Below are 22,556 nucleotides of genomic sequence, written 5' to 3'. Positions count from 1 at the left end.
AAAGAGTTTTTTATTACTGTTTGGGAGGAGCTATTAGATTATAAATAAACACTACAGCTGTGTGTTGCATGATAGACATGACTGTAGCAGACAACGCATCTATTGGTCTTCACCTTTTAAAGAGATGTACAAGTTTAATCCCAGAGTCTAAGGAAAAAAACTATTTCAGTTCAGTAAGAGATTTGTTCTATAAAAAATAGGAACTAGAGCATTCGCACCCTTCAGAACTTCAAGGAATGGAGCAGTTTCAACTTCTACTTTAGTCAATGGAAATCATGGCTAGATAGATGACAGTAAACAGCACGCAGAATCAGTTTTAAAATTGTTGCAAACAACTACCACATCTTTTCTTACCAGACAAAATCAGTAGGATGCATCTCATGAATAATATGCTTCAGCAGAAGCAGGCACTCAGGTAAATGTTTCCAATTAATTCAATTTAGGTTGTGATAAAATTGAAAAATAAAACACAAAAATTTTCATGAGAATCAATGAACACATGAAAATGGTGTCAACTTGCACACATAACCTTTCTAGTACTACAGCACTTAATAGTATCTTTGTAGATACTGAACTAAGCTCATACTGCAATGACATCGTTGCCTTGTAAAAAGCCAGGTACAAATTGCTTTCTTTCTCTGTAGCTTAATTTACCAATTAAATACAGAAAAATTATCAGAAAAACTGTTAAAAGTTTAAATTTCTTTTTTGTATATGGTATTGTCACTTAAAAGAATACACTTAATAATAATAACAAATATATGCTTTATTCAACTTTGATGCAATCTTCATTCTAATTAATTTTGAAAAGAGTTTGATCCTGTTGGTCCTATTTCCTAGTGATATGTACAGCTTTCTTTTACATTTTACAACAATTTAAACATATTACACTGAAATAATTAAAAAACTACTAGAAATTAAGAAAACAACAGACAGACTGACTAACCAATGAGATTCCAAGTTTGTAATGGTATATGAGCTTCATTGTCTAACTGAGAATATTACTTGAAAGTTAAAAAAAATCTTCCCTGAAAACTGTTGAACAAAGAGGAAATGTTAGTAGAAATAACAAGAAAAGAGAAGGAAAACCACCAAGTGATTGTATTCAAAATGGTACTCGGTCACTTTCAGAAGGTGTGCCTCTTCACTCTATTACTGCTTTTTGTATCTGAGAATTTCTACCATTCTAAGTCTCTTAAAGAAATATGGCTCTTCATCTTTATAAATCTCCCATTAAACAAAAATATTATCTTTTTTTATTATAGCAAAGGAAAATAATATTGTCTATACAGCTGGTGGTCCTACATAACCTGTCAATGTCATATTACATTGATTGGTTCTTCTTAAACAGATGCACTGAGTTTCTGAAACACTGCCAAAAGACAGAATGTTCTGAGGTGGTTTCTACTCTTTTTGTTAATGATGTGATATTTACAACAACAAACAAACTCCTGACTTAGCTTCACCTCCATTTGCATATTTCCCGGATTCTACTCTGTTAGGATCATTCAGTTCTTCAAACAGTCCTGTTTCAATAATTTCTTCCTGCCAGGGTATGGGGACAGCACCTGTTGCAAACTTTTGGAAGAACTTCTTATCTTTGTCATCAAACTCAATTCCTCGTACTTCAGAGAAGTCAGCAATGTCTCCAATATCTTTGGCATAGACAACTGATGGATCTGGCACAAATGGAGGGTCAACAAGGTTTGCCTCTAGCCTGTGGAAATTTATTGTTTTGAAGAAACTATGTTTTCTCGGGTCATCATCTTCATTTCTGCAATAAAGCAAAAGTTCATCAATTAGTATGATGGTTTGCTTTCAGGTGCTCTCAGGTGTGTCTTTCTTTGTCTTGTACGCATGTATTTTGAAGTTAATACATATATATATATGCATATATATATATATGTTATTCTTTTTTTTCATAACCAAAGAGTGCTGCATTGCACAGTACAAGCAAATCTGAGAAGCAGAAAACATCCTGATCCCATTAGTCATTACTTTACCTCTCAGGGTAAATTAGTCTGGGCAAGGTGCCATGCAAGAGTCACAGTGCTGCTTCTGGCAGCACTGAAATACCCATATCTACAGAATCACTTCAACCATAACTGAAGATAGACCAGGGTGAGGAGGGGGAGTATCAGATTTACTGCCCAACAACCATTTTTTGGCTCTGAATTACCTACAGTAAGAATATCTATTAAACTCTAGATTGGGTTAACACATCTAGAGAGTGACTCTAAGGAATAACAGTGACCAGGCAACTGGTGAAAAATCCCATTTCTGGTTTTATGTTAATTCAAAACAGCTGTGTGTTTTACATCATAAAACTCAACTATAAAGACTCTCAGTTTTAGGGAGTCTATTAATTCAAATTAACTACCCTTATAAATGAACACAGATTTTAGGGAAGAGAGTCATTAATATGACATAAGCTCAAGTATATGTGCCACTGTCACAAAAACAGTCCTTTATGAAAATTGTGAAAATCCAACAAGAAAATCCAGAAAGGACTAAAATAATTGTAAATATTTCTTTTTAAGTACACCTTACAAAAAACAAGTGCAGACCTCAGTGAGAACTTCTGTTGTAAAATAAACATTGAATTTCATTAGACGCATAGAGAGACTTGTAGGATATTCTGATTATAAGAATAATCTGAGCCTCAAATATGTGTTCATTGAAGGATGACCAAGAACTACAGGTTTTGAACTGTGCCTCTAGTGCCAAGGCTCTCAAAGTTTGAGTTCTGAATTCTAGTGACAGTAGGAGCAGAGAGGTAATTGATACATGTAGGCATTCTCTTCTAAGGATCTGCAGATGGCACTAGACTTAAAAATGGTAATACAGAAAAAACAGGTTTGTCTGGGTTTTGGCCTCAGAAAATGTTAAGTTACTAACATGGTGCTTTTCTATTTTCCACTTCCTAAAAATCATCTATTTAGCAAAGTGTAAGCCTTCATGTATTTCTAGGGCATGTTCTATGAACAAAATGTAATGCAAACCTTTGGGAAGTCTTTTTAGCTTTGCAAATATAGAGAAGCAACACAGAGAAATAGATTTGTGTGACTGTAGAAAATCTTCCTTTTCTAGGACCTTATGCCACACAGGCAGAATTCTATCTTGCTGCTGCCAGTTCCCCATGTGCTGCCCTGCCATGCTCCTAGCCCTTACCCAAGCACAGCAGAGATGAAACTACAAGCTGTGCTTTTTATCTCTCTTGTTAGGAAAATGTTATTTTGTGCCTCTGCTGACTAGTTCTTTTGAGCAGGTCCCCACCAGCCACTAACCACTGCATACCACCATGGCCAGAAGAATGATAGATGCTGCCATCTGGGCATGCCATCTGGACAATGAAAAAATGAGGTTTTTAACCAAACAGAGCCATATGAACACAATTATCAATGTTTAGATTAAGCCAACAGGAATCACGACCTCTGCATACCCATAGTCTTGCAAAACCATGTCCTAGCTTGAATAGCCAGTGATAACCAAGTACTTGAGTAGCCCTGGAGCCTGATGTGATTTATTTACATTGACCATTAACCTGAAGTGTATGAGATTTGCTGTTCAAGTTAATGAGCATCCTGAGACACTAGTGGGCTAGCACTGCTGACAGTCCTGCTGGCCAGGACTAATATTTTAACTAAATAACATAAACCAAAAAGTTCTAGAAGCTGGTGAAGGCTCCAGAAAGGATTGCTGCAGCCTTTCTCCTCCTGATGTATTTTCTGACACCACCAAAACCATAAAAGGTTAAAAACCATAAAGCTACAAGATCGCCATCTACTGGAACAAGCTAAGGCATCTTCCAAAGAGCTGAGAAGATTTATCTCTTCCTGTGTAACTCACTTGAAGGGCAACAGCAAATGAACTCATATAAATTCAGTCAATTTGATACTCCACCATTAAGAAAAACAAATTCACTTAGCAGATTTGGGATTAAAGATGTCAATCCCAAAAAGCTTCAGTGGAGAATAAAGGTTACATCTTTCCTGAGATAGCCATTGACACTGAGTCTTCAGTAAAAGAGTGGTGTATTTTAAAATGTCAGGTGTACAAAGTAAAGCTGTCCTTGAGCAGCTTTAACTTATGCAACAGGCACTTATGTAGATAACACAAGGTCTTGTTGTCCTTAGTGGAATTACTGCGCTAATCTTTACGTAAGGATCAGCTGTCCTGAATAGTATCACCCTGTTTAAGACATACATGCAGGAATTTTTCTCTATCATGCCCAGGCATAGTATACATCCTTTTCCTTCTCTAAGTAAGGCACAGAAGGGTGAGAATATCTGAAATAATAGAAAATGAAAAATAATCTGTGCAATTACCTTTCTGTGTACAATTCTCCCACTGCTGAGAAATAACGTCACAGTAAGCAGACAGCCTGACTGTAAATTATTCCCTTGGCAACAGCAATGTGGATACAGTAAGTGAATAGTCTGCTACTGGCTTTGTGTCAGACTTGCTGAGTGAACTTCACCAAGTCACTTAGAGTGTCTAGTTTTAATTTTCCCCTACTCTGAATATTGTCTACTTCACAAAATCCTGCAAGACTAGATGTCTGCAAAACATGCTGATTTGTAAGGTAGGATGCTCTAAATGCTTTCATACTACATTTTAAAATAAGCTTTTAAAACATTAAAAGTAACAGGTTTTGTGTCGAACATACTCTATGTGCTGTTGAAAATACTTTTTTTTCTGCAGCCTTGCAGAGTTGTTGGGAAAAATCATCAGGCACAAAGAGTAGTTGTCTTCATTTATCACTGGAATAATAAGAATGTATATATTAATGATATATTATCTTTCATCAAAGTTCATTCTTTCAGACAGATGTGTGAGTAACATTTTGCAGAAGTATTCCCCACAGTTATAAACCATAAATTCAGACTATCTCTGAGTTTGCACTAAGTCCCTATGTCTATTCCACCTTTAGCTTGGAAAAGTACCTGAAACATATATTTGTATACACAGGTGATTCAAATCATGGTGTGTTTTGAAGACAGGTACTACCACTTTCCTATTTATTTCTTATGTTTTCATTATATACATTTTGTTTATATTGAAAATTTCCATCCCCAATCTGCCTCACTAGAAATGCACTAAGAGATTTTTATATATATATGTACACATACAGGTATCAGGCAGATCAGAGCTGCTAAATATGAGAATGTCTACATTTCCATTTTACTTCTTCTTGAACAGTTACATGAAATTGCTAAGTCGGGGACCCATCCATTGGTCTTCACTAACCCAAAGCTACCTCTAAAATACAAAAAAATGTTTCGCTTTATGAGAATTTATGCTCCATAATAACCTTTTCCTCCATTTTCTCCCTGGGATGACTCAGGATGACCAGAATGCCTAAAAGGGTTTTTTTTAAGCACATGAGTAAAGCAGAGGGGTTAAGGTCTCTTCAGTACAAGCAAATGATGCAGTCTTACAAGTTAGATATCTACAAGGAAGAATATTCACATTACAGATTTGGATTTTTGCCCACATCATTCCAGTAAGTGATATAGCCCAAGATTCTGCTTCAGTCTGTGGTAGCACAGATGCTGGTATCTACTTGAGAATCTTTTACCTTTAGAAAAGAAAATGCAAGAGAAACGGGCTGCTTCCTATCTCAAAATACCAAGAAGGGAACTCCTAACAGTAGACTGGGGTGAGGATGGATAACCAGGCAACTGCAACAAAATTCCTTACTGCCCTATTGTCTTCAAAACTTTCCACCTTTCCCTAGAAGTGAAAGGGAAAATTTAGTACTCTGTACAAAGTCACGATCTGACCTTTGTGTATTATGTAAAACAATAACATTGTTTGTAGCTTTAATTTGGCTTTTACCAAGTTTGAGAAGTAAGGCGTACCTGCTTCCTAAACGGTTCTCTTTTTTCTTGGCCAAAAACAGTCGGCAAATATCTTTCGCTTCCTCTGAAAAGTTGGCATGTTCAAATTTCACCTCATCTTCCAGAGTTCTTCTTTTAACCTCATCTTTATTCACCTTTTCTTTGTAATCTTTAAATGGTGTTCGCCCAGCAATCATCTCATAAATACTACACCCCATAGCAAACCAGTCCACAGGATAGCTGTAATCTTCGTCCTTCAGGATTTCCGGAGCCATATAACCATTTGTCCCAGCCTATTGCAAACACAGAGACAGACTTACTATACAATGTCAATAACAAAATACATACAATTAAACAGACTAGTTTACAATGCTTCAAAAATACTAGTAACTCAATTTTTATATCTTGTACCTAGAAACTCTGTGTACTTGATATATTTTTTAACCTAGAAACTCTGAAGTATAACTCTGTTTTAGTACATGGACTATTTCTCTCTTTAAGCATCTTAGCATATGGAGAAAACTGTCTTAAATATGCTCTTCAAGAGGGAAATGCCTTTGCAAATTCTGCCTAAAAGTGGATTCTTTTTACATTAATGTTTATCTTGTTTTCTTCTTCCATGTTATTTTTTTTCCTGTTGAAAATCAACACTAGCACAACAAGCAATCAATTTTAAAAGATTTTAGAAAGACAAAAATCACACAGAGAATCACCCACTCCCTCCCCAGTCAGTGCTTATAATTGGTCCAACATGGGGGTCTACTGCCAATGAGAAAATTCTTACCAAGCTGGTGGCCAAGCTGCATAAGGAAGCTCTCTAACAAGCAGTCCCTGCTAGCTTCTGGAAGGAAGTACTAACATCAAGGGCCAAGAAAAACTCTTAATATCATTGAGAGTGAACTATAAAACTGTTATAATTACATGCATCCAAGTGAGAGAATGAATTGATATTTCTTAACTGAAAAGAGCTCTCTGAATGAAGAGTACCAGTATATACAGCACTAATGGACCCTTCTCCAAGAGAAGTGATCACTCTTTGGAAAGGGAATCTGCCTGCTTTGTTCCCAGACCAGGCCTGGCACAGCATCCAACATAACTTCCTGTTGCTTCTCTGTCTCTAGGGAATTAATTCACCTGAAAGGCAAGAGAAAAGGTCAGCTTCTGCACTTTCTGCTGCACTGTTACATGAGTGAGGATGTGAGATTTCCACTGAAAGAGCATTCCCTCAGCTGACCCAACGCTGCCTAACACATCTGATGTGTAATCATGTAATCATAACCTTATTATATATACATTACTTACCAGATTAAATTAACAGTAATAACTGTATAAGAAGTTGCTTGAACATCTAGTTTTGTATTTTTTTAATACTAGGACTGATGAATTAGTAGTATTTATCAATTAATTAACAATGAAAAAATATGTCTGTGCAAAAAATCCCACTAAAGGTCATCCAAGATGGTCACCATTACTGATACCAGAACAGAAGTAGTGACAGAGTTCTAAGTGTAACTACAACCAGATCTCATTTGGGTAAATGATATTTGACAAAAGCACAGCTCAAGATATTAAGTATTTTATGGGGCTTGAGTAACTCTTCAAATTTTTGCAACTTGAGGTATTTCTTTGTCAGGTTTCCCTATAAACTTTAGGTTATGCCACCACCTATTAGGGCACATACTCTACAGTAAACAACACATGAGAGAGGGAAAATCTTAGTATCAATTACAATATAAGCCTAATGGACACAAAATTAAATCCAGTTCATTTTTATTTTTTTACCTTCAGAGAGGATAATCCTCCATTTGGTCGAAAAACAGAAATGACACAAAACCAAAAATATCAGCCAGACTGAAAACAAAAGAAAAGGCTAAAAGCAAGCTGCTGCCTCTCTCACTAAAACCACAAAGTACAGAGGAGCCATATAGGCTTTGCAGCAGCTGATATCATTCCACAGCTAATTTGTACTGTTTACACTGAATTTCTCTAAGTTAGGATAGAGAGAGAACCTGATGATTTTGATTTTTTTATTTGTGATTACTGCTCCACTCAGAAAGGGGGATAAGTGCTTGAATATGGACCACAGAATCTAGGATCCATCTGGCCTCACAAGATCACGGAATCTGAAAGGCAGAGGAAGGGTTGAAAGCAATGGAAAAAGTTTGGTACAAAAGGACAGCCATAGAGTTCATTACAGGTTAGTGAACACAGACACTAAACAGGCTTCTGGAATGTTTTTTGTCTCCTTTTCTTCTGGGAAGCAATAAATATTCTTACTTTTACTGAAATAAAGCTGGGGCACTAATGCCTTGAAGAACTGATGAGTCATATACTCACCAAAAATGTACCCTGACAGAACAGGCTTTCTTATAAGACCTTACTTTGGTGCAACTTAAATCATCATACAGAAACTGAATAAATATGATGTGGAAAAGCCAGAATTCTGAAATCATAAATGTGTCTCAAGGTAGCTCTTTTCAGGCTGCCTCTATTTCCTTTCACTAGTGTTCTTTCCTCCATAGTTGCTAAGCAACCTTAGTGTCTTCCATGAGCACGTTCCACGTAACCTTCAGTGCTTGTGTTTCACAAGAAAGAGAAAGCAACGCTGTAATTGCAGACAAAAAGAACTGCACAACCACAATTTAATAGCAAATAGAGATAGATCAACAACAGCTTCCATTCAGACTGTAATGAAACTGTGGATGGAGTTAATGTGAACAAGTGTTAAACTTCAAAATTCTAAACAAGTAGTACTCAATAATTTGAGCTATTGCTGAGCTTATCCAGCTCTATCAGAGAAGTCAAGAAATATTTATTTTTCCCCTGAAATGCATTCCAATTCAGAATTAATCTTAAAATAAATCTCTACCAGTCCTACGATTCATAATGAAAGAACTGGCTGAGAAGCAGGAATCTAAACCCCTGAGACTTAAAACCCACTTAACGTTATTATTTTATAGGAGAATCAAACACATTTCAAAAGTAGTCAGCAGTGACTTTTAAGGGGGAAGACAAACATACACAAGCATGGGGAAGAAATATATAAATCTCTGCAATCATGATCAAAACAGGCATTTGAAGAAAGGAATAAAAACTTAAATTTCAGTCTTTTCCACCTATTTCTGTTTATGCAGATCTTTGTCAAAAGATTTGGCAAGAAAGATGATCATCTGAGAGGAAAGATGATGAAGCCATGAGCTTGTACTGTACTACAGAACACACAAAAAAAGGAATTATTCAAACCCCATAACTGGAAAGACAAACATATTTCAAAGGAAGATTTAATATTATGTTTGGGGAGTATATAGAATTAAAGGAAAGCTAAAACCTATCCTTCTTGCAGTAAACATTATGGAGAACAACATGTCAAAAATCTGATCTTCTTTCAAGGAAAAGAGATCCCTTTGCAATCAACATGAAGGCCAGCCTCAGTGACTCAGGAGGTATCTATTTAAGTAGGCAAAATAGAAGATTACTGAAGGGAGTTTTTAAACTGTACAACTCTCACCAGCAGCAGTGGGATTTGAGCAGCAAAATAATAATAATGTATCAAGAGGAAATTCTGATTCCCAAAGCAAAAGTGAATAAAAAAAATGAGCTAAGGTACTTGCATCAGGCCAAGGAGTAAATAAACATACTGTAAATTATACTCAAAAGTAAAAAGGAAAAAAAAAAAAAAGGACAGAAAGCAAAAGAACTAAAAGATATCACCAAATAGATAAATGTGTTATTTCTGAGAAGGGATCCATTTTCCACGGGCTAGTACTGAATATCTAATTAAGTTAAAATTGTCTGGCCATGCCTCAACATTGGTACCTCTAAATATGTGTTACTGGTATGTCTATCACTCAAAAAATCATTAGGTTTACTAACTTTGTAGTTAGTTCTCACTAAATACAATTCAGAAGTAAATTCAGAAGACGTGTATTCACTGGAAAACACTTTTAATTAAAAGATCTTATTTTACATGGATAAATTTCACTCTTTTAATAGAAATGAGCAAAATAAAAAACACACTCAAGAAGTTGAATTGTCATCTTGTCAACTCTGTTATACTAGGTTTTGACTAAGACCAAGCACAGTATTTTCTTCTGTCCTATAGGATTTCTGATAAGACCATTTAAACATAAGTGATGACTTCTCAAATGATCTTACAGAGACACATAAATACTTGGAATTACCCCCTCACTGACCTGAAAGTGTCTAATGGGATACAACTGAAAAAAATATAGTACAACAGAGCCAAAGAATATTATCCCAGCTTTCCTACAGAAGGCAGATATCATATGCCATTGCAGAGGCACACAATTTTTTCAAGTGCAGTTAGTGAAACATCAGCTATTTTTTACTTGCTTTCCACCTAAGACCATCTTCTGTGATGATGAGCAGGGTTCCTTATTTGCATAAGGTATTTGAAATATAAGAAGTCATTAAATTTTAAACAGACTTGCTTTTGAAAAGGGGTAAAAAGGTCTGCTTCTCCCTTTATTTCTATATCTTGAGAACAACGCAAAATACCATTTTTCAATAATCCTCTAAAAAGTAATGACCAAATGTTGTTCTTGGATGCCTTAGTGCAGAAGTTCAGTTAAGTGGAATTGTTGCTTTGAGTGTGGTTTGACAGGGCACAGTAGAAATGACTCATCTGAAATTATACAAATGTTTCTTTTGTGAAATGTGATCCTGCATAAATTTTTAAAAGGTCACATAATTATAATCTTTTAATAATACAAGATGTGATCCTGAGAAGCATTTACTGCACTCAGTCCCCTGTACAGTCAATGGGTACTTGGCTCACCAAAACTCTGAGAGTGAGACCCGTGGGGGAAGTATGCTCATCCATCCTCTCCAGATTGCCAACTCAAGAGAGGGAAGTCCCTTCACTGATACCATTATCCTAGATTCTAGCAGATACCAGGGAGAAAGAAGCAGAAATCTCTTGAGTTTATCAGCACAGAAACAGAAAAATGAAGAGAAACAAGATTTAGATCTCTCTACCTTTTCCCACAGATCTTTGCAAAACAAAGTCAATTGATATCTCAAACCAAACAGTAAAGCAAATCAGAATGTCTATCTTTTGTTTGCCATGGCACAAGAACTGTTGAACAGAGGAAAAAAAAACAAGCTGAGTTTAGTTCCATCAGCTGTTTCCTGGGGCTCGGTCCTTCCTTCCTCCAAGGGGTGCCACTGCCTGCTTTGTTCTCTTGTCCAGCTGTTCCTCTGCTCCTTCAGCAATGGCCTTAATAGACCCTGCAGGAATGCAGCAACAGACCACAGAAAACTCTTCTCTGCAGATGAGCTAATAGGCCCTATGCCTATTAGGCATAGGAGGAGAACAACATGCAGAGGAGAACAGATCTGCCTCCGTCACTCACTTTATAATGCTCAATTTTCTCCTAAGAGCCACTGTGAGGAGGAACTGAGCATAATTTAACTAAGTCAAACAGAATTGTAGTTACTCCGTTCTTTCTCACCACATTATTCTTGTTATTACAGTAAGCCAGATGACCAAATGAAGATAAAGTCAAATCCAATTTCAAGGCACACAGTCTCACAGGACAAAGATTTTGGCATATTATTAATGCTTAGAATGGGGACCTTACATGGGACAACCCATCAGAAACTGATGGGCTACTGATTCAGAACAGCCTCTTCAGTGTACCAGGAAAAGCTGAGAAATACTCAATATAAGCTCAGAAGCTACCAAATCCCACATGCTTACACCTAAGTCAAGACCAAAGGTTGTTTTTTTTTTTTCATTTTCACAGAGGGACGGAATTTCATCAGGGAAAGTTATCTGCTGCAAAAAACTCCACACAGATAAAAACACAAAAGGGACAAACAAAATTTCTGCTGTACTAGAAATAAAGTAAACAAAATGGACTCTGTATTCCAAGTCACTAACTGGACTAGTAAAAAAATCCACTACTGGTTTTTACTCTTTCATACTTAGATATCAGCAGTCATAGAAATCAAGGAAATTTCATAAATGAACACATAACATGATTTCCCCTTCACTTTCCCCTGACCATTTCCCATTTACAGCGTGGGTATAATACTACTTCACTTCAGAGTTGTTTATGGTTTTATGACTACAAAATATTCCACAAACAGTATTAGAAGGGACAAAATTCTCCATCCACATAGCTCTGTATGTATGCATGTAGCTCTTTAAAATGAATGCAAATAACATACCAAAGCACAATGCAAAGGTGGCTTTCACAATATGGGGACATCAAAAAGAAACTCTGTCCAGCAACAGCCTGAGGGAAAAGGATGAAAGCTGCCTTAAAAAGGGGACGGGCCCTCCAGTGCAGACACAGCCCCTGTAGATTAAGAAGTCCAAATGTGAATGAGGCCCAGTTACTGTCTGCCACTGAAATCCATAGGACTTCATCCACCTTTATCTTTCAGGATTGTGACTGATATTAGAGGTGCAATTCTTTTACATTTAATCAAAGGAGACAGTGTAATGGCTGCATCTGACCAGAAGCCCATATAGCCAGTTTACAGTCTGTGAATTGGCCAAAAAAATGGATGCATAAGGGAGACTGTGAGAACCTGGTATGTACACTGGTATTTATTTCTTTAATAGTTGACTCCAGCTGTTCGCAGCTCAAGGGCTTCCAGAGCCAGAAATGGTTTCTCTCAACGATGCTGTCTTTCAGCAGTTGTCTGCTCTCCACTGAAACCTAAATTAATTTTTAGATTATAGGACATCTTTTGCAAAAGAGCCCTGCAGCACTGTGGTAAGAACCTCCTCCACATATTCTGAACCTGCTACCTTTCACTATCAGATTTTAAAATTGAACGAGGAGCAAAACCAAGCCCACTGTTTTCACTTGCTGTAATTACATGTAATTACATGTCTGTAATGTCAGGATTTTATTTTGTTTTCATTCAAAAGTCATTACATGTTTGTTAACTGAAATTACTCAGCACAGGAAGTGGAATGGCACATGTGGCCCACTATGAATGCAAGTACTACATTCCTCACCATCCTTTAGCATACACTTCCTGCAATGCTGCTTCTGGTCAAAGCTGTCAAATCAACAGTACAAAGAATCACACTGTCAGCCAAGTGTTACATTTCTTACCCAATAAAACAAAAACAATCTGATGATATTGAACAAGCAAGTGGCCAGTTAGATCATTTACCAATGAGATCATTACAAATCGTATATTATCTTTTATAATAAAGAGTCTCAAGAAACAAAGGGACTAACCAGTAGTATTTAGCACTTACATAGCATGTTTGCATGTTCCAAATAGCTTAATTAAGCTCTCTACCAGCTCTAGGAACTGGATAAGGAATCTCTTTCTTTTTACAGAACATAGTATAGCATTAATTAACTGTCACATTAAACTGAATAAAGAACAAGGATAAAAGTCATGCACAGAGAACTGATGCTACACCTTAGAGTTCCAATACCTTTTTCCAGACAGAAAAAACATGTCTGATGGGTGGCTTTTCCTCTGCAGGAAAAGCACTTCATGGGACACATTGCGTTCTCATTAATTTCAAATTACTACAGAATCCTTTCTGCCATCACCAAAACTGAAGAAGGCAGAACGATCTAATAAAATAATTTTTGCTCTCCTCACTCTTATGGCCATGGCATTCATAGCAGATAAGAACAGATTCTGGAAAGTTTGTTTCAGAGATTTTAAAGATCTGAAATACCTGTCGTGATGACCGACGTCACAGCAATTAGGATTATCAAAATCTTTAAGAAAAAAGATCTCTTAGTAAAGCATAACCACTTTTACATGTCATACTTAAAAATGCATAACAGTGGGTCTGAAACCATAAAAGCAAGTCACTCTAATCCTTAGCAAATTAAGAGCTGTCATTTTTCGAACACAAAAGAAGAATAAATCTCTACAGAGTCTTATCCAATAAGAATGCCATGTGATAATGATCAAAGGTCAACTGTGGAATAGCTTGCCGAGTTATTCTTTATTTCAGAAATCTGACCCCTCCCCCAGCTTCTCAATTGCCTTGTAATTAAACTGCAAGTTTCAGGAACATCTAAATAGATATTCTTATGTTTTCCTAAGAAATAGAATCTTATAATAAACAAACATGCAAGAGGGCAAAAGGACATTTTGAGTAATATTTTAACCAAAACATGTTTTTCCTATAAAAATATTATGATGTCCTTCAAATATATAAAACATAGCATAGGAAAACTGTGAAGAAGCCTGAAACCTCTGAAGAAACTAATGCATTTTTATAAATACTACAAGAATATGTTAATCTGATTTTATTTTTCACAATTATGTCAGTATTTAAGTTCTCTAGTTCACATGCATCTGCACAGAAGCACTTCATAATTTACATGCAACAGCTGCTTTGCACAGAAAGTCATACCCAGTCAGGGTATCAAAGTTATTTCCAAAATAAACAGCAAATATGCAGTGACTTCTGGAAAAGTGGAGTTAAGTCCTGTATATTTAGGTACCTGGAGGACATGCTCACTTTTTTCACAACCATTCTCATGAAATTAAGTAGCATTACTCTTTTGGATAAGGGCAGGGGCATTTGACTCTCATACAATAAGTGAATTTTCAGTTTTATGATAAAAAGCTGCATAGATTTCAAGAAAAAGGATGCCAGGTTAAACTGTTCACGTGGAGAAACTTGGGATGGGGGCCCCATCTTTGAGTCAAGTAAAAAGAACTAGTTCCAGATCAGTCGAGTAGGTAACACGACAAAACATTTTACCTATGGAAAAGCCATCTTTGCTGGCTTTCAGCTTCTCCCGCTTGCCTACTTCAATTATGTAAAACAAAGAGATTAGCAACGCTTAAAAGGGAGTAATCTTAAAATACAATCTAGTCTATGCAAGGTATGATCAACACTGATGCTACAGGCACAGGTGTGCAACAAGTCATGATGGTGTTTCCTAAAGTTCTACAGCCATTACACGAATTTACAATGTATCTTTTACAATTACATTACGTTACAATAAAAAAGTTTATTTCTGTTCCCTGTGATGATAGTTAAGAACTCTGCCTAAGTATACATGCACACATTTCTAGGCAGATTGCACAGGTTTTTTTTATCTACATAAGAAGATCCCATATAATCCATGTCTGTTTCATGATGAAAAAAATACACTGCATGTAGATTTAAAATGCCTTACACCTCTTTAATTGAGTGTTATTGTGCAAACTTGTGTATTTTATTTTTTTTCAGTTCCCTCATTCTAAAGCCAGCTAGCACATCTCACATATAAATCAGTGCACCTTAATGAAATTGAAGTTTTTTAAACTCTGTAATTATTACTGTACCAATTATAGCTGCCTATAAATGTTCAATATAACATTAACATGGGAAGGTAGGTGTTTCTATTATAGAACAAGTTTTTTTTATTATAGTTTATTATAGTTTTTAATTATAGTTTGATAGAAATCTTCACCAAAAACTTGGAAAACATCTAAGAGGGGTACTCTTTACCTAGTCTCTTGTACCACGTGACAGTGTTAATCACCTAACAAGATTTACAAAATGGATTTATGGATTCTCCAGCCAGTGTATGGGTGATGTGCATTTATTTATATGTGAGAGTCTAGGATTTTTTTTTTATGGTTTGAACTGTCTTTTTGGGTGAAAAGAACCCAAACCTATACAATTACCTTGTCACATTAGGTTCCTGAAGTGGTAACAATTCAGTAGCTATATTCAAAAAGCATGCTATGATAAAAACTTCCTGCTTATAGTAAGTGATAATGTAATCATGATTAGTAAACAAGTTAATTTAACAGCAGTGTTTTTATTACATGGGTACATGGTAGAACAATGCAACAAATTTTGCAAAGATGTTTTAGGTCTTCCTGCATGTGGCATTACTATAAACAACAGTAATATCTAGCTCACATACTGTTTTTTAGTAGAAGGTTTCAAATTACTCAAATAGGGTCAGTTTATAGAAATGCAAAGTAATACTGGGAATCACTGTTAATTTAACTTCCTCATAATTATGATACTGAAAAAAAAATCTCTTCCTTCTATTTCACTTTCCTGTACAAATAACAGTCTTCAACAGAAACTCCTTGTAACACAAAGTTACAAGGAGTTACAAGGAGTTGTGTAGTACATAATTCATTGTTGTTTGCCCTCTAATGAGAGTGCCCATATAACGGTGAATAGTGCTTCTAAAAACAGTGAACAACGGAGAGAAAGTCATTATAGCAACTGGGGGACTTTGTCACAGAAACAACTGCCTTGCCCACTACTGCTTTGAGATTCTACCCTAGTAACAGAAGTGGTTAGACATTTCTAAATACACTTTATTTTTGCTTTCCTTCTGCCAAAACCCACATATTTGCAAGTAGCAAAAAATATCCTTGGACAATTCCTTTTTTCTGATCACAATAACTTTATGCATCTATAACTTGAAAAATACAGTAAGGTTTCCAGCTTTAGGTTCACTGATCAAAATGCCACCTTCACAAACAAAACAACAACCCCATTTCACCTAAGTTCAATTTAAAAACTTGCCTTAGCTTTCACAGAATCTGTATTTTCACATCTAAAACACAACAGAACTTACTTTAAAATTATTTCCTATCTGTATCAGTTTCTGTATTTTCTTTCACTGAGGAGTAAAAAAGCCTAATACAAATTTTTAAATGGCAAGGAAAAAATACATCCTTCACACTACAAATTACTGTATGAAGTAGCAATGTCAGAAGTGTGTACCTCAAGCATCATGCAAAAGGTAGCTATCAGGTCACCTACTAAATTTCTACAGATTTAATTGAAAGACTTGGGGAGTTTAACATAAGACAGTGAGACCTGTTTATTATGTCGCTTCCATTTCTTCATATTCTCATTCACTATTTATATACACTTTTAAGCTCCAGACACCTTGGGAGAAATACTCTTTTTTCACAGCTCATCTACAAAAATACATCTTCCTTGCGTAAAACTCATGACTTGATTACCAATTTGGTGTAGTTTGGGATGACTATAGGCACAGCTGATGTGCTGCACAGCCAAACTGACACAGAAGAACCCATCTGGTCACCCATCTCTTTCTTCCTACACATACACACAGGCACCAACATTGCAAAAAGTCTGCTAACTTTGTCAGGAATAATTTGTGATGGGAGGAAGGATGGTAAGTTTTTATTGTGCAACACCAGGAACACCTGCAATACCATCAATAGCATCACTTAAGAGAGATCTGCAAGAAGAGTAACCTGGAAGAAATTGTATCCTTCCTGGAGCAAAAATGGAATATGGAAGGAGTCGTATCTTTAACTGCAGCTCATTATTTAAACAATTAATTGGTTAAATCCCTGACTATGCACTATTGCTTAATGCACAAGGCACCTCTGTTAACCACTCTAAAATGACTGGTTCAAGAGTTTATCTTAAGAGAAATAGCAGGTCAATTTGATTCAGTGTAAGAGAAATTATTTTACTGCACAGAGAAATTATTTTACTACATATAGTGCCTAGAAAGTTAATCAACCAAATCTTCTTACCACCTGTCTCTTAGAATGAAATGACCACATAAGGTCCTTAGCAAAGAACAAATCCTAGGGAATTAAGCCTTGGGATCATAATGCATTAGAAATAGACCAGCTCCCCTTCCCACAGCCCGGGTTCAATGAATTTGTACTCACCCTCTGAGTGATGGTCTTTCCCTCTTTAACTTCCACTGCCAATCCAAGATCAGACAGTCTGCAATTACCATTATCATCCAGGAGGACATTTTCTGGTTTCATGTCCCGGTACAGGATCTTGATAGAATGGAGATGCAGAATCCCACAGGTGATCTGAGCTGAGTAATAGATGACCCTGTTCACATCCAAGCCCCTTTCTCCCACGTTGTAGATGTGATACTTCAGATCCCCGCCGTTCATGAGGCTCATGACAAGACACAGATGGGTTTTGCTCTCATAGGCATAAGCTAGTGTGACAATGAAAGGGCTGTTGACCTTCTCCAAAATCTCTTTCTCCAGTAGTGCCATCTTCTCCCCACCCTTCTTTTTCAACCTTTTCTTATCCAGTTTCTTGCAGGCATACATCTTGCCTGTATTTTTCACCTGGATGGCACAAACCTAGGGAAGCAAGACACACAAGAAAAGGTAATGAAGGAATTCTGCATATACGAACTGCCATATCCAAGGTAATAAGAGAGAGGAACTGGGGAATCACACACATATTAGTAGCTGTTGGTGCTAAATTCTGTGGCAGAGTATATTAGCAGAGAGAATAAGGAGAAAACAAGCTTACAATCTGTTTATTCCAGAGCAGTATATGGTGGACCTTATGCAAGGTTCTTGAGGACACATTAGTAGACGTGCATCGGAAAATAAAATAAACAAGGACTCATTCTCTGACTGTGAAACTAAGTGGCATATATGCACACACCTTTATAGCTAACCTCTCCTCCACTTCAGAAAAAGGTAGCCTCACTCATACTCTGTTTTGGGCACAGATTCTCATCTGGGCTACTCCCTAAACAGCACCTAGGAATGACCTGGGAGTTAGCACAGGCTGAAATGGTCCCAAGGAGCAGACAAATAATTAACCGTATGAACACTAGTGCAAGCTTTTGCAAAGAAGCCTGCTTTTTACTGGAAGTGTTACGGAACAAAAATTTTGGAGTACCTCTTCACTAACAGGCATCTGGAGTCTGTAATACAGTACAGCTAACAAATTCAGCCTAATTTCTGGGAAATGGGCAATCTGAAGATACAAGTTTTGCAAAACCTTAGACAATTTTTTAATCCATTTCTGAGTTCCTCTTTGCAAACCCATCTGCTGGTCTTGAAGGGGTTGACCCACATCCTTAAAAGTACAGCTCTTACCTCTCCGAAGCCACCTTTGCCCAGCACTCGGAATTCATAGAAGTATTTCTCAGTTACCGGCTGCTTCTCAAAAACTTTCCATTGGAGAAATTTGTCATATAAAGGGCTGCTCTGGAAGTCCTGGAAGGGCTTGTCTTTAAGGAATTGTTTGGCTTCGTCCTTCACCAGCTGTATAATAGCCTCATAGTCTTTTGCAGTAGCTGTCTGGCATTTGTTGGCCAAGTCAGAACTCATGAAAGACAAATAGTTTTTGCCGCCTGTCTTAAGAAAATTGGTGAACATATTCTCCATGGTACTGCTCTTGATGTTGTCCTCTGCCAACTCCCAGCTTGACACCTCATCCAGGAAGTCCCTAGCTACCACATATTCTGGCACAGTCTCTAAGAAATCTCTGAAGAATCTCTTGCCAATGGGCTGCTGCTCACAGATGCTGTCATAATCAACAACAAGAGACTGTCTAACCTCTCCACATTGCTCAATCTTGGGCAGTGAGAGACTCCTACGTCTCTTTTGCATCTCCTTGGCATCTGCATCTCCACTCTTCCTTGCCTGCAGATAGGCCGTATTGGCAATCAGGTTGTCAAGTCCCCCCATGTCACACATTTTGGCAAGCTCTTGGGGTGGCAGAGCCTGGTTGAGAAAAAATGAGTAACTGGCCCAAGTGCTGTGCTGTAGCTACCCTGCACTTCTCCCTGCTAGTGGTGTGTGGGGACTTCTGAAAAACACCAAATAGATTAACTGCTTTTGCATTAAATACCTCTCAAGGATTTTCTCTAAGTACCTTTAGGTATACGCACCATTTGTGGAAAGTGACTGGTAAGAGGTTTCTCTGTAAGTAGCTTGGGGTTTGCTATGAATAGCCAAGGGATGACATCCTAGGCAAACCACTGGCAGAACCAAATGCACGAGGTTCAGCTGGTGTTTTTAAGAATTGGCCCTGATAGCCTTTAAATGTGCCAGAGATTCCCTCTATATGAGTTGTCCCTGGCTACTGAGAACATGCCAACATGCACACTTCAAAATCAGTGGCACTGTGGCCACAGTTAATCCAACAGTCTCATATCTCCCTCGCTCAACACAGAGAACGCCAGTGTACTAAGAATTACATAAGTTGGGATCCATTTTATAAAAAGCTTTTATCACAAATCTGCCATGCCTGAAACAGAAGTTGACACAGATGAATATGAGTCACTGAGCTTTAAATTATCACACAATTCAGTGCTTTCAGCATCTATCCTTCCAAAGCTCAAGTTATACTCAGCATCAATGACTCTGAACTCAACAGACACTTTGTGCACACCTTGCTGCCTCATGTGGCTCTCTACCTGAGAAGATTACGTGCTGAGGTTAAGACCTGCTGCTGCTCTAAAAATAATAATCCCTAAATACAAAACAACATGCAGTTCTGACTTCAGCTCCTACACCCAGAAAAAGGAAAAACACTTCAAACAACCAACCCAATCTTGCCAAGACACTCCCATATGTTACTGTGCCCTCATTTTATTTCCCTGCTGAGATTCATGACAATGCAAGGCAGGATGAGATGGTGGCAACAGTGAGGTGAGGTGAGGTGGCATCAACAAAGGGACAAAGCTGATTATAATCAAGTGAAGGCAAATTCCACCTGACTTCATTCACTGGCTGCCTACCAGGAAGCCTCTGTCGCATTTTTTTTGCCAAAAGAATAAAAATCATGTGTGGCGCTTACCAGGCCAAGCCCTCTTCTGCTGTGGGGTTGTGTGATTCAGCTGCAAAAACTTTAAATATAAGGAAGGTATTATGGGAACAGGAAAATCAGTCCCATGATCCTTATGGTAGCAATGGGGTGAAGCTGTACTCTTGAGGTCAAGGTCAAGTTTCCTTTTCTCTTTTTTACTCTTAGAGACTAAGCTGAAGAACTGAATCAAAAGCACTAACATCAGAAGTAACAACAGGCACCTCTCAGATTCCCTACAGTAATTACTGAGCTGCTTTTTGTCACTCCACTACTATGCAATACTTTGGTTTTAAATGCTTAATTCTGTCTGAATTGAATTCATTTGACACATAACTAATGCTTAATACTCCACAAAATTACATTAGAGGTGTGTTACTCTAGTGGTGACTGAGAGGTCCATCCACTGCAAACTGCTACATGTGCACGGGAATATGCTGGACTCCAAGGCACAGTATTTTCAAGTCTTGCTTTGTGCAGCCATTGCTCGTTCTACCAGGTGAACTCAAGCATGGGGCAGGAGAAGGTTACGTAAAGGACTAAATAACAGCAGAGCAAGCAATAGTGAACAAAGTCAAAGGAAAAAATTGCAGGATTTTGCTGATCGCTTTCCTAAAAACAATGCCCACAGCAACATATTTGTGTAATATCCTGGGTACAGAAAGGCAAGAAAGAAGGTAATAAAAGCTTTAATTCCAGGTCCTGAAATCCTGCAGGGTCTTTCTAGATTAGCAAGAATACTACCACAGCTCGAACTTAAAGCACCAGTAACAGATGGCTGGTAACTGGGGACCTAAAGATGAACTCAAGCTTATACCACCTATTCATTCACTCGTGTCTAGGCAAATCAAGAAAATGGCCAATATTTATGGTATCTGCATCAGACACGTTTTCAGCTCCCAAACCAATTCTGCTCCATTAGTCAGAATCTTCCTTGATTTCTGTGGAACAAAAGCTTTCTCTAAAAAAATGTAACTTCATAAAAAGCCAAGTGAAACAACCTAGTCCTAGGATACACATTCATTACTCCACTCACTTTTGAGAGAAGACTTTAGCTAGATCTGCTGAACTATCCGAATCCACCCAGCATTTATTAAGGAGTGTACAGAAATAGATCAACATCAATCTATCAGTTGATAATAGCTACTTAAGTTTGTGTTACCTCTTGATAAGGCAGTATGTTTGGGTGAAAAGCAACACTGATACATTTTGCATGTACAAGAGGTGAACAAATTCAAGACTACAGCTGCGTACATATCAAGGCCTATGCTAATAGAACGCCAGGATACGATTTGGTACAGAAGAAAATGTCTCTGGTGCAAAGCTTATAGAAAGACTGGGACTTAAGCTAATCTTCTCTAGATCACAGAGAAAATATGCAGGACAAGTTCACTACCTCACATTCTAGGTGAACCTCTAGTTACTGGCCAACAAGATACTTACAATACACAAATATCAGCTGCTTTGATTTCAACATTAACTTTCTTAATTCCTCATTTGTGTTCAAGCTGACCTCCTCCGTTGGGGCTGACACTTTGAAAAAGTTATACAATTGTAATTCTCAGCTACTCTTGTCATGCACATGACATGAATTGAAAGCAAGGTGAAAACTAATTTGGTACTTTCCACATTCACCTATAAAACAAAGCAAAATGAAAGAATAAGTCCTCAGATGGGACCAGATGGAATTAAAAGAGGTTAGAGAACAGAGCTTGTGACCAAATTTTGGCAAAGAAAAAAGGTAGTAGGCAAGATAAAAGTTTAACACCTACTGCTAAAAATTATTTCCACAGCCAACTATATTTTCTTTTGCAATCATTTTGGGAAGAATCCATTTACACAAAACAGAAAAGCTAAGAGGAAATACTCCACAACAAGGGAAATGCTACAGGCACTTCATTACTACTGTAAACCTGCTTTGTATTTGTTTCCAGTTTTAACACAGACATTATCTGGGATAATAGCAACCAACAAGAGGTACTGTGACAGTAACACAGAGGGTTTTTTTTTTAATCTCAGTGTGTAATGAGACAGTATCTGTATTTAAAAATATTCAAACGTTTTAAAAACAAGATTACAAGAAATTAAACAGAAACACAGTAAACTCTGCATGTATGCTTGAAGACAGATTGCCTCTTATACAGTGAAGATAAGCCTCTTCAAATATA

General features: G+C 37.2%; 1 protein-coding gene across 1 annotated transcript; it reads right to left on the bottom strand.

The window, feature by feature from the left end:
* Positions 1–748: 748 nt before the first annotated feature.
* GRK7 (G protein-coupled receptor kinase 7) lies at positions 749–22,302 on the bottom strand. The gene is made up of 5 exons (XM_071752133.1): positions 21,832–22,302; positions 18,675–19,304; positions 17,484–17,921; positions 5,865–6,136; positions 749–1,774 (listed from the first exon to the last, which is right to left on the bottom strand). Exons 2-5 carry the CDS (start codon positions 19,275–19,277, stop codon positions 1,432–1,434), a joined length of 1,656 nt encoding a protein of 551 aa, XP_071608234.1. The 5' UTR covers positions 19,278–19,304; positions 21,832–22,302; the 3' UTR covers positions 749–1,431.
* Between the last annotated feature and the right edge of the window lie 254 nt (positions 22,303–22,556).

This window comes from Heliangelus exortis, chromosome 9, assembly GCF_036169615.1.
Source record: "Heliangelus exortis chromosome 9, bHelExo1.hap1, whole genome shotgun sequence".
Classification (NCBI taxonomy): domain Eukaryota; kingdom Metazoa; phylum Chordata; class Aves; order Apodiformes; family Trochilidae; genus Heliangelus; species Heliangelus exortis.
This window is presented reverse-complemented; position numbering and strand designations above follow the sequence as displayed.

Coding starts and splice junctions, on each gene's coding strand:
- GRK7 (XM_071752133.1), bottom strand. CDS start 19,277: ATGTGTGACATGGGGGGACTTGACAACCTGATTGCCAATACGGCCTAT. Junction 17,922..18,674: donor GCAAAGGTGGCTTCGGAGAG/GTAAGAGCTGTA, acceptor TTGCTTCCCTAG/GTTTGTGCCATCCAGGTGAA. Junction 1,775..5,864: donor GAGAACCGTTTAGGAAGCAG/GTACGCCTTACT, acceptor GCTTTATTGCAG/AAATGAAGATGATGACCCGA.